Below are 11,700 nucleotides of genomic sequence, written 5' to 3' on the forward strand. Positions count from 1 at the left end.
ATTATTTAGGGCTGCATTTAACGATTATTTTCATTAAAGATCAATATGATTCATAGTTTTATGCAGAAAATGTCAATTACAATTTCCCAGAGCTTAAGCTGACATATTCATATTGCTCGTCTTCCTGACATCAGTCAAAAAGCTAAAATTATTCAATTCACTTTAATAAACACTAGCTGGGACCGGTGTATTTTTGGGGCATTTTCACTAAAAAAAAGTGACTTTTTTTGTGACTTGGCTTATCAATACAATGAGTAGTAATAGAAAATATGTTTGCATCAATATTTGACTGATACAGGCATAATTACATGCACCATGATAGAGGATTGTATCTATATGGCCTCACCCCCAACACTTGGCATATTAAGAGACTTCAATATCTCAGTAAAAACACAGAAACACACCCAGGAGATGCAGACTCGTGCTGTTATCAGTGGACTACAGAAGACACTGTGTGGAGGGTGGATATTTGGCAGGGCTGACACATTTCTAAAACCATCTGAGTGGACTTTTTTTGCCCCCCTTTTTCTTCAGAGATGAAGATGAGTGTTAACATGGCAGCAACACTGGCTGTCAAGCATCCTGAGCAGACTGAAGGAAACCGCAGTGTCAGCATTTTAGTCTGAACAGTTGGGGTGTTGTCCTGACAGAGATAAAGGGAAAAAAAGAGAAAGGCTCAGAGTATTGAGCTGGTCCACTGCTACAGTACTGGGGTGGGCTGGGCGGACACGGCTCTTTTCTGCTACGCCACTGCTGGGAGGTTCAACTGAGGAGACCCTACCGACAACATGTCGGCCGCAGTCACGTGTAGTGGGGAAGCAAGCTTTCACTTGTCACCGACTGTCATTTTGAAACAGACACTCATTATTTTTAACATTTATTTTGCTGATAAAAGCACCTACCGTCCGCTGGCTGTTGGAAGTTGACATAGGCGTATCCAAGGGAACGCCGGGTGATCATGTCCCTACAGACCCGGATCGACAGGATAGCTCCGGCTGGGCTGAATTTCTCGTACAGCATGGCCTCGGTCACATCTTGATGCAGATCCCCGACGTACAGGGAGGCCATGGGGTAACTGGGAGCACTGGGGTTCATTCTCGTTGGCTGTGGAGGCTCGCAAAGTACTCAGACGAAGCTTGGTTTTTCTGAACGGAAAAAGTTTTCGGCGACAGTGCGAATTCTTGGCTCTAAACGGCCACTGGCGTCACGTCAGTTCGGGGCAGAATTCTAATGGTAAACGTTAGCAACCGTTGGCTTGTCAGTTGCAGTGGGTTGTTTTTTTTTTTTTTTGGAGTAAAATTTAATAAGACGAATATGTTAAAATGGCACACTGTCGACTCCTACTGGGGATTAAAACTGTCGTACAGATTTGACACGCAATGATAAAAGCATAAAACATTAAACGTTACTTGGCCTCGCTTCTGAACCACGTCGACTGACAATTTATCGTTCGATTTAAACGTTAGGCGGCCCCTTCTTATACGTTACCGTCCGGTCCTCGAATGTCTACTCCAGCTTCACCGACTTGTTACAAAAAAAAAGGAAGGAAAAAAAAAAAATGATTTTTTGGTTGTTGTTTTTTAATGTTTTGAATTTTTTTTTGTATTTTTATTTTTTTTATAGAATGTGTGCCGAGCGAGCTCAGAGCACACACGCACTCACACAGCACTAACAGCCGGGGTTGAGGGGGAGGCAACGCATGGGAAGTTGTCTAATATATACCGGTGCACGCGTCACCAAAATGGACCAATCATCTTTCAGTATAGTTGAAAAAAAGTCAACAAAGGGGCGTTGGCCACAACTGTACGCATGATGATGAAATCATGTAAAAAAAAAAAAAAAAGGTATTGTTAAAGGCTGAAATTGACTTATTGTACTGACCACAATACTCCTATTGTTTAGCGGTGCTTTATGGGCACGACTTAAATCCCTCCTGGATCGCAGTGTTTGGGCTCTACAGACAGGCCTGCGACCCCCACTGCTCAATAGCCTCCAGCAATGGGAATGTCACAGGCCGGTCATGTCTTAGGTATGACATTTTAACTGTAACACCGTGTCATTCCTCATTTGAAAAGAGTGTATGCTCATTCTGCTAATGTGATATGCATGATTTCGACCGCACACTTTAAATTGACCCTTTATACAAAATGCTGTGGTGTTCAGCCTTCTTGTGGCATATGCTGTGGTGTAACTTTATAGCAGCCTTATCAGCTGAGAGAATGAATCAGAGTGAGGATAAAAGACAGAGCCACATTACTCCCTTCACACGACTTGTTTTTGTATTTAAAGGCCACTGATCAAAGCTAAATTGCTCACAAATGTCACTTGAAATGGGCCTACTGATTGCAGGCAGATGCCTTGATATTGTATGATGTGCTCATAAATGTGAGGTTAACAGCAGTGTGCTTATAATGTGCTTGGGTGTGAAGAGGAATAGATTAGAGTTTGACATTTATTCTAAAATCTAATCATCTCTAGGCATCTCACATGTGACTTAGACTTGGTTTTTAGTCAGACTTTGTCTCAGTAGGGTTGGATAAATCATTTCAAGGTTTGTGTAGAGAGAGATTAAAAAGATTCTAATCTGTCAAGTTTAAAATGAGAAAAATGACAATTTGCTGAGTCTCATGGTACTTCTACATGCATCACATGGCCTTCCAAAGCCATCGCCATCAGCAGAGGGCAGTGTTGTCGGTGGAAAGCATGCTTCCAATACACTAAAGCAGAAGTCTGCAGCCTCTTTCAAGGTCCCATATTTAAGTGTTGCATCTTAAACTATAATAAACTTAACCCAGAAACACGGAAGGTAATGAAAATAAAGATTTTTATATTGCAAGCTACAGTATTTTAGCATGCAAGCATCTCTTTAGCCAATATACATTTGTGTGGGCCCATAATGCTGCCGAGAATGATCAGTGTATTAATCATAACGTATGAATGTTTTAAAATGTTTGTCCTCATTCAAAGCTGCCATAACTTACTCTCAAATTGGGTTCTAAGATTGAGTTTTGGCCTCAGGACAGATTTGTAGGTCACCAGGGTACAAAAGGGCCTTTTCACTTCTATATTAGAAAACATCAATATAGTCAATATTTCTACGGTTATAAATCAAACGTGCCCCACATACCAGTATAAACTCAACGCTGTTCTGTTCTTGGCTGTGTGCTTGAGGACATTCACTGGCAGCCACTTAAAATGTGTAACTTGTAGCTTTAACATGGGTACGTTTGTCAGATCACTGAGGATATTTCAGTGGTTAATAGTGGCAGACTGAGCTGATGAACTAACGGTGGACCAACACAACTTCTCATATGCATTAAAAACTTTAAACATGACACCATTCCAGATGTACAGAGAGCAAACCCACACACACTGAGGACAGCACACTTGATTTTAATATTTTAATTCCACTTACATGAAAGCATATAACCAAATAAGGTACTCAGAGTGTAACCTGCAAATTCTAAATCCCACATCCCGTATCTTTAAAACCAAGATACTGTAATTAGAAGAAACTGGCACTACTTTATAACTACTAAATGGTCATAATTTAGGATTTAAGTTACTTTAATTATCCAGTTATATTTAGCATTGTTTTAGTTTTTTCACAATGTTCTTTCAAGGAAAGTAAATGTTACAGTAAATCAACCCTGGTTGAAGCTAAATCCTAAGCAAAATTTGCCAGTTTCAAAGCATGGCTAACCCTCACACCATACTACTGAGAACCACATACATTCCAGGAGTCAAATCAAGAGTCAAAGGGAATAAAATACACAAAAAGAAAATACAAAAACACCTGAATAGAAAAGAGTAGAAAGCCACATAAAAGCACATGGCAAAAAGTATCCTCTGCACTGCTGAAAGAAATTATCAAAAGTTACAGTATTGAGCCATTTTGTCAAGTTGTTCACTTTAGCGTAGGCGGTCTATACCTTGTCATGTGTCAGGGAAATTATAGTCTACACATTTCACTGAGAGTGAAAAGATAAGTCAGTAAAATGGAATGTAATCCTCTCAACAAAACTATCAACTAAAGTTTAACTAAAGTTTTCTTTTTTCTGCAAGTGGCCACTCACACAGAAAAACCTTTCCTACGCCTGAATGCACATATAACTCACTGAGCCATGACACATGTACCATCCATAAAACTACACTACCTGCTACACTGCACACTGACAGGGCGGGATGGATCCGAGCAATGTGGTGATAGATCTTTACCAAGGTAAATTCTGCCATCTATATGGCCACTGCTATTGTCGGATGACACCTAAAATTTAGTGAATACAGACCGCAGTGACCATTTCTACAGTTTATGTGCTTTAAAAGGAGTTTTGCAGACAAAGTGTCACAAAGATTGTAAATGTTGAGTTCAAGTAAAAACATACATATTATCAAAATTGCAGTTAAGAGGTTTTTTTGTTTGTGTTTTCCTGCAACAGCAGCAGTTTGCTACAGTGAATAAGGTTAAAGAACATGGGGCTGGTCTGGATCTAAAGGAGGGATTCCATCTGAACTAAACCATGGACCAAAAAAACTAAACAAAAACTAAACATCCACTGGTTCACACAATGAGTAACTTTAAAAAAAGAAGAAGAGATCTGTTCCATTTTTGCTCTGTGGAGGTGCTCATACAATTAACACACGCACGCTTCAATGTATCTGCACACACATACTGTACTTTACACGTTGTGAGTGGAGTGTAAACGTACATATCTGTGCATGTATGTGCAAACACAGCCACACACACACAACTTAGGCTGGTGAGAGGTAAAAAAATGTGTATGTTTTGTTTGTTTATGTTTTTTTCTCTGACGTTCAGTTCTTCTCAGCTACCTACTCCGTCTCCTCTGCCTCACCTTCACCCTGGGCGTCTGACATCCACAGCTGCAATAAAGCAAGGGATACTGGGATTAGTGCACACCAAAAAGTATCTTGAATATAAGTGTATAAAGACACAGCTGGCTTGCGGGGAGGTGAAGACGAGACACTCACTGTCAGATTGTCACGGAGCAGCTGCATGATCAAAGTGCTGTCTTTGTAGGAGTCACTGTTGAAGGAATCCAGCATGGAAATGGCTTCATCAAAGGCCTGGAGGAGAAAGAGATGCCATCAATGCTTCCAAAGTAGAGAACAAGTAAATAACAACAAAACAAAACAATTATTTGAATAAAACACACAACAGCAAGGAGCCATTAAGTTGGTTCGACAACTATGGGCTCACTCCAGGATTTTTAAGTATGATGAAGAAAGTAAAACACACAAAATGTGCAACAGAAATGCCAATTAAGTAACCATTAAAATAACCTTTTAATGGTTACTTAATTGGTTTACTTTTTCAGTACACCTGCCCCTAATCAAACAGTAATTAAAAGTCCTGTTAGAATAATAATATGTCCTTATATAAGAGTTATAGGTCTTAAGGTGGAGCAGAAACAACATAAAGAACACTCACACAAAGACACTGCCAAAAGAAAATAAATGACGTTGGACCACTCTGCTGTTCATTGTCAAAAAGGTATCCTAAATGCTTCTAGAACTAATTGAAAAGACTACAACACACATTATTATCCACAGCATGTTGTGTCTATACCATTGAAGTATTTCAGAATGTTAAACTACTTATTTAAATCCAAGGACATTTCCAATTTTATCCAGGTCAATTTCAGAAATATTAAAAAAGGCCAAAGATTAATGGGACACTTTAGTGAAACAGATCCCTTGTTATTGGTAACATCTGTACTTTTCCTAGCAAGTCAATTAGCCTGATATGAAGAGGGCCTATATCATTCTTGTATCCATCCCTGACTGGATGGGTGCAGTGACTGGAGTAAAAAAAACAGAATAAAAAAACAGAATGTACGCCTCTGCTTTCAAGTAAACTCATTTGTTATAGACCACTGGACCCACGTTAACTCCGTATTATACTCTTCACAGGATTCATTATTATTTCAACAGAAATAAGACACTAATGTGAAAAGAGGTCAACTCTTACCTTCTTGGCCAGATTGCAGGCTTTTTCCGGTGAGTTGTCGATCTCGTAGTAGAAGACAGAGAAGTTAAGAGCGAGGCCTAGGCGGATGGGATGTGTAGGTGCCATTTCTTTTAAGCTGATGTCGTAGGCGTTCTGGTAGGCTTCTTCTGAGTTATGGATGGAGGCTATGCATAGAGAGGAGATAATACAATTTCTTGAGATTTTGTCACAACACTTTGCAGCTGCTCTAGATAGGGGAACACTCCTATGTGTGCATGATGTTGTATGTAAATAACTCGATGTTGCAATGTCAGACATTGACATTAAACAAGGTCAAAGTGTCAAATAATGAGGTAAACGTATATAAAAAGAAAAGAGGAAGTCTTCTCTAAACCTAACCTAACCAACCTAATCCAACCCGCTAACAGCAGCAGCAGCTAGGTAGCCACTAAAGTAGCAAATTGCTCATTTTTCCAAGAGGAAGATTTATTAATCACAGAAAGTTGAAGTAGAACAGCCAGAGGATATCAGAGAGAATAAAAAAAGATGATCCAGTTTCACTAAAACCAGTGAATAAAGTTATAAAAGTTGTGTGCTTTTGTGCAGTAATCAGTGAGGCCCGGTCCCCATAAACACTGGTGGCGTCTATCACTTTTCCGACCTACTTCTTGTCTCACTTGTGGTCTGAGAAACAGTGAATTCATTAAATTCAGTGCCCCACACTCTATTGTCCAACGTAAGTTTCTGAAGCTGTCATGCCGTCGAGAGCACACCTACAAAAGGATGACGGTGTTTACAAGCACTGGGTTCAGCCCCTCGGCAGGCTTCCACAGAGTTTGGCAATCAAAAGAAAGTGGGCTTAAAGGGAGGAGGGGCTTAAAGAGGGGGCTTGTTTCAGACAGAGGAGAGAAGGGCTGCATGAAGGGCCAGCATAAGATAAATAAGTTATAATATGTGTTTGAAGAGTGAATCATGCAGAGCTACTCTGGTGGAGTCTCACACTAAGGAAGCGGGAAATGAGCGTAAATAGGTCCCTTTAACAGCCACAAGACAGATCACAAACTGCCCACCAAAGGTGACAAACCACCCTGGAGGCTTATAAAAGAGATAAACAGTTGCACTGTATGACACACAACACAATCTGAAAAGATTGAGAAAACAGCAACAAAAAACACACATCACCCAGGCAGTTTGAGTTTCCACACCCACCACACAAACTGTACAAATGCCTCTCAGCCACCTGTAGCAGCCAACACCCCAGTACTGCTCCTGTTGCCATGACAGCCCAGCAGCAGCCCTCACCAGCATTTTGGCTGACAGTTGTAGGTCAAGGACGGAGAGGGTGTCAGTATTCTGGCCACAAACAAAACCTGAAGCAAGCCTAGATCTTCATCTTTAAGAGGATTTTAAGAACCATTAATCAGCAGCACACATTCATCCCCTCCTCTAACAGATGTGTGACTGTTGCCATAGAGACAGATCACACAGAAGTGTGTGTTTTTAGCAGTAGGTGGCACCATTAAACATATTTTCTATACGTTTAATGTGTCCTGCATACTACTCATGACCCTTGACCATAATAATCTCCTTGTGCCATCTGATTCCCTCGATTGACTGCACAAGAGATGGATGAAGATGGAGAATCTATGACCAATGTATGACAACAAAAACCCTTCAAAATAAAAAAGGTCTGCACTTACACTTCTTTTCCTCTTCACCTGACACCTCAGCCAGGTAGCGGTAGTAGTCTCCCTTCATCTTTAGGTAGAAGACTTTGCTGTCGGCATTTTCTGCATTGGAGATCAGATATTTGTCAAGCAGCTCCTGCAAATGAAAAAGTGCAACATTAGCACTGAAATGTGTGCAACTCAACACACAACACAACTCTCCTGTCTTTGTGCTCTGTCTCTGTAGCTTCCGTAACTTAGCTTGGACGATAATGATATGGGGCACTAAATCAAATAAGGTCATAAATCTCAATTCAATAATTTACTCTTCTTCACTTCACCCCTCTCCATTGTCTCTGCTTCTTACCAGTACTTCATTGCAGATGTCCTTCAGCTCCTTCTCGACCTTTTCCCTGTACGCCTTGGTCACTGCTTTCTTGTCGCTGTCCTCACAATTGCACTCTATGCTGGACACCACCCTCCAGGAGGACCTCCTAGCCCCCACCACATTCTTATAGGCAACAGAGAGCAGGTTGCGTTCCTCGTTGCTGAGCTCCTTGCCCCCTTCTGTAACAGCCTTCATGGCTGCGGCCATGTCATCATAGCGCTCAGCCTGCTCGGACAGTTTGGCTTTCTGTACCAGCTCCTCCTTGTCTGCCATGGCTCCTGTATGCTGAGGAAGGAAGGACAGAGGAGAGGGAGTTGGGAAAACAAAAGGGACAGGAGACGGATTAGGAAGACAGCGTTGGGGGAGGGCAGTAACAAGGGGAGACAGAGAGGGGCAACATGATGGGGAAGGGGGGGGGGGGTTTGATCATTTAACTTGAATGAAGGAGGACGACAGTGCATGAAAACACGTTGTCCATCCTGCTCAACTTCCTGCCTAACCTGATTTCTCAGAGGAACCTGGTTTCTGGTATGCATGTGATGTCAGTCCGCAGGTAGTATATAGCAGTGAATACTGAACACTATCTAATACAGCTGGAGAACATTACATGGATAAACATCCATGTCACGTAAAAAAAACATTTGGTACATTGGTCTGAATCACTTGTATGAGATTTTCACATTATTTTTTTTGCAATAATCTTATCAGTGTTTCAGTGTCTCATAATACTATTGAAAAAACTTTCCAAGCAAGCGTCTCTTGGGCGTGTGCACACCGGCACTTCTAAAGCATTTTTTGGATTTCGACCAGCTTGGCTCATCGGCACTCAGACTGGCACAGACTTGATTTATAGTGGGGACTAAATTCACGTGGCATCCAAGTTCTTGGAAAGAGAAAGTTGTTACACGTATACTACCGTGTGTTACTTCAGTAATAGTCGTACGTTTAATAAGGTGTGCAAGTATGTCTGGGCAATGTGGCCTTAAAATAAAAAACACACCCACTTCAGTACAAGTTTTAAATTATTATATTTTTCTTAAAAACCGACTATAAAAAGATAACATATCTGAGGCCACCTTCTTCTCATATGATATAGTGTGGGTAATTACTCTATATATTCAGTCCTTAGCAGCTGCACATTCCCACATTATAACTTCCATACTTTAAATCTTGATTTTATGATTCAAACTTTTGTGTTGTTTTCATTTATTGCCCAGTTCTAGGTGCTACTTTGCAATATCCATCCCATTATTTTACGCTTCTTTACTTACAAAAGCCACTCATCGATTTCCATGAAACATAAATGTAAAAGGTTGCAAAATCAGGCACCACAATTTCAAATAGCCCAAGGTGACATATTCAAGATACTGCAACTAAGGATTATCATTCATTTATTATCAATTAACCTGCAGACCAACAAATATTCATGGATGTTACATAATGAGAAAGAAGAAACTAATTATTGGTTATGTATGAGGTTAAGTGCAGGACATAAAGTCTTTCATTAATCAAGAGCTAATTTCAAATAAGACAGGTGAGGCAAAACAGCAATCTGAATATGATCAATATTGGTCTTTTTTTTTCATAAGTAATGTTAGGGTACAATCTCCTAGCTGCAGCACTGTTTCATAAACAACAAACTAATTTGCAAATAATTATCTTACCAGCTGCCCTGTAGTGCAAAACCTATGAGACCAGCATTACACACACACACACACCCTTTGTTTTGTTTGTTTTTTAAAATCACACGATTAGTGAGTCAGATTTCCCAGTAGCAGACACCTGCACCCTTTTGAGGAATGTCGGCCCCACACACACACACACACACACACCTGCCCACTGAGCTCTTACAGTGTACGGAAAAGGGGTAAAACCGTAAAAGAAAAGCCTTCCTGTTGGATTTTGCTTTATTATTTTCACAGTTTAAGTTAAAACGCGTAATAAAGCTGCAGATGCATTGATAAGACCCAGTGCTGGTGTGTCCCTGAATCAAACTAGAATAAAAGGAGCCCTTGCTTAGTTCAGTCCACAGTGAACGCCCTTTTTTTTAGCGTCCCGGAAAACAAAACCAGGGCTGCTGCCGCTTCTGCGAGCATTCATACGGCGTTGCGATAACCAAAAAGCTCATCTGACACAGCCGAAAACCTCCTTCTCAAACACAGCGAGTAAAGGAACCAGAGGAGATAAAGTGCAGCGGCTCTTCCCTCCTTCAGTAAGCGCCGAACAATGACTGAACAGAGGCGCATCACTGGTTTCCTTTTACAGACTCAGTGGCAGCGGTTCATGCGGGATTAAAATGGTCCGCACAAAGCCCACGGGGCGAAGCTAACCGCTTTCCGTCGAAAAACATCCCCCGAAATGACCCGCAGGTGACCAATGTGAACTTACCTGTGTGCTTAGATGATGTTGTTCCTGATTCCCGGCCTCACAGCTGATGATCTCTCCCGCTCATCCACGGGGTTTCCCTCCAATCAAAGACACGGCAGCAGGGTCACACCGGGGCTGATGACGTCAGACTCGGGTTGCTAGGGCAACCAAGTGTACAGGCAAAAAAAAAAAGAAGATTTGTTTAAGCTTTCTCCGTAAACAGGCAACCTAATGCTAGTTTATTTTTTAAAATTCAAACAATGAGTGTAGAACAGTAGAGAGCACACTATTTATGTCCGTCTCAATTTGGGTCACTGCTTCTTTTTTATTATCCGCTTCTAAAAAAAACTCTACAAAGCTTTACTGTAGTATGAAAATTGATGTAAAGCAAAAAAAACCAAACAAAAACAAAGAGCGTTTGTCGAACAACTTCAGCAAAGACTCATGGGAGATGTAGTTGATACAATCTAGCGTAGGTTAGACGAGAAGGAGATCAAATGTTGCTGATAACTATTGTAGTAACGTTAGATACCGATGTATTTTAAAACAGGGATAAGAAAACTGCATCCTGATTGAGCAGAGGTTTATTTTATCTCATCTCTGCCGCTGTCAGACTCTACAACACCGGATCAATGTTGTAGTTTCTGTTTTTTCAAATTACCACCATACCATAGTTTAGTTTTTATAGTTTTTTATATCTGTATTTATTTATTTCAAGGTTATTGCTGCTGTGGGATTAATAAAGTAAAATACAATAGCCAATAACATGACAATAACCAATTAACAAATATTAAGGCTAGGATAACTAGGGGAAGGTCAGAGGAAACGAACTAAACTAAAAGCGAAACTTGGCAACAGAAAATCGTTTTTCTAGTGAAAAATAAAGAAATAAAAACAAACTTATGACTAACTTGGTTTTACTGAGAGGGTAGGCAGACACATGTATATTGACATCACAAGAATAAATCATAGTTAGGTAACATTTGATTCATAAAAATAATAAATGCATAATACATCATTTAAGCTCACAAGCAAGTAAATCTACTGAGGGCGCTCCCTGACAGGAGGAGCACCCCTTCCATACCCTTAACGTTTCTTTGAGTCCTAACCTTTGTCAGGAGAAGGCTGATGCTCAGCTGGCTTAGCCTAGGCTTTAATAGAAAATACAGCTGCTTAAGGCGTAAAATATATTGGCTTGCCCGCCACTGGTTTTGAATAGTTAAGTTTCATCAGAAAGAAATCAGCCCGCCTTCAGTAGTCCAGCCACCATCCCCTGTTTATCCGTAGTTGCCACCCTAAGTCTTGGC

At 40.7% G+C, this 11,700-nt stretch overlaps 2 protein-coding genes across 2 annotated transcripts in view; both read right to left on the bottom strand.

Annotated features, from left to right (window-relative positions):
• Positions 1-1,705, bottom strand: part of LOC118342536 (polyadenylate-binding protein 1A) — a 6,970-nt gene extending 5,265 nt beyond the window's left edge. The window contains exon 1 of the mRNA XM_035681114.1: positions 903-1,705. Within this exon, the coding sequence (XP_035537007.1) occupies positions 903-1,095 (193 nt within the window). The 5' untranslated portion in view covers positions 1,096-1,705. The remainder of the gene's footprint in view (positions 1-902) is intronic.
• Positions 1,706-3,377: 1,672 nt separating this feature from the next.
• On the bottom strand, positions 3,378-10,557 carry LOC118342561 (14-3-3 protein beta/alpha-like). Its single transcript, XM_035681149.1, has 6 exons — positions 10,415-10,557; positions 8,006-8,311; positions 7,672-7,795; positions 5,993-6,156; positions 4,993-5,088; positions 3,378-4,884 (listed from the first exon to the last, which is right to left on the bottom strand). The coding sequence occupies exons 2-6, from the start codon at positions 8,297-8,299 to the stop codon at positions 4,834-4,836; spliced, it is 729 nt and encodes a 242-aa protein (XP_035537042.1). The 5' UTR covers positions 8,300-8,311; positions 10,415-10,557; the 3' UTR covers positions 3,378-4,833.
• Between the last annotated feature and the right edge of the window lie 1,143 nt (positions 10,558-11,700).

The sequence above is a fragment of the Morone saxatilis genome, unplaced genomic scaffold, assembly GCF_004916995.1.
Source record: "Morone saxatilis isolate NCDOM2014 unplaced genomic scaffold, NCSU_SB_2.0 Contig9, whole genome shotgun sequence".
Classification (NCBI taxonomy): Eukaryota; Metazoa; Chordata; class Actinopteri; family Moronidae; genus Morone; species Morone saxatilis.

Bases quoted from the DNA above. Each gene is read 5' to 3' on its own strand.
- LOC118342561 (XM_035681149.1), bottom strand. From the start codon at position 8,299: ATGGCAGACAAGGAGGAGCTGGTACAGAAAGCCAAACTGTCCGAGCAG. The intron at 6,157-7,671 runs GTAAGTGCAGAC...CTCTATGCATAG, and splicing joins AGGTGAAGAGGAAAAGAAGT to CCTCCATCCATAACTCAGAA. The intron at 5,089-5,992 runs GTAAGAGTTGAC...TTTCTCCTCCAG, and splicing joins CCTGCAATCTGGCCAAGAAG to GCCTTTGATGAAGCCATTTC.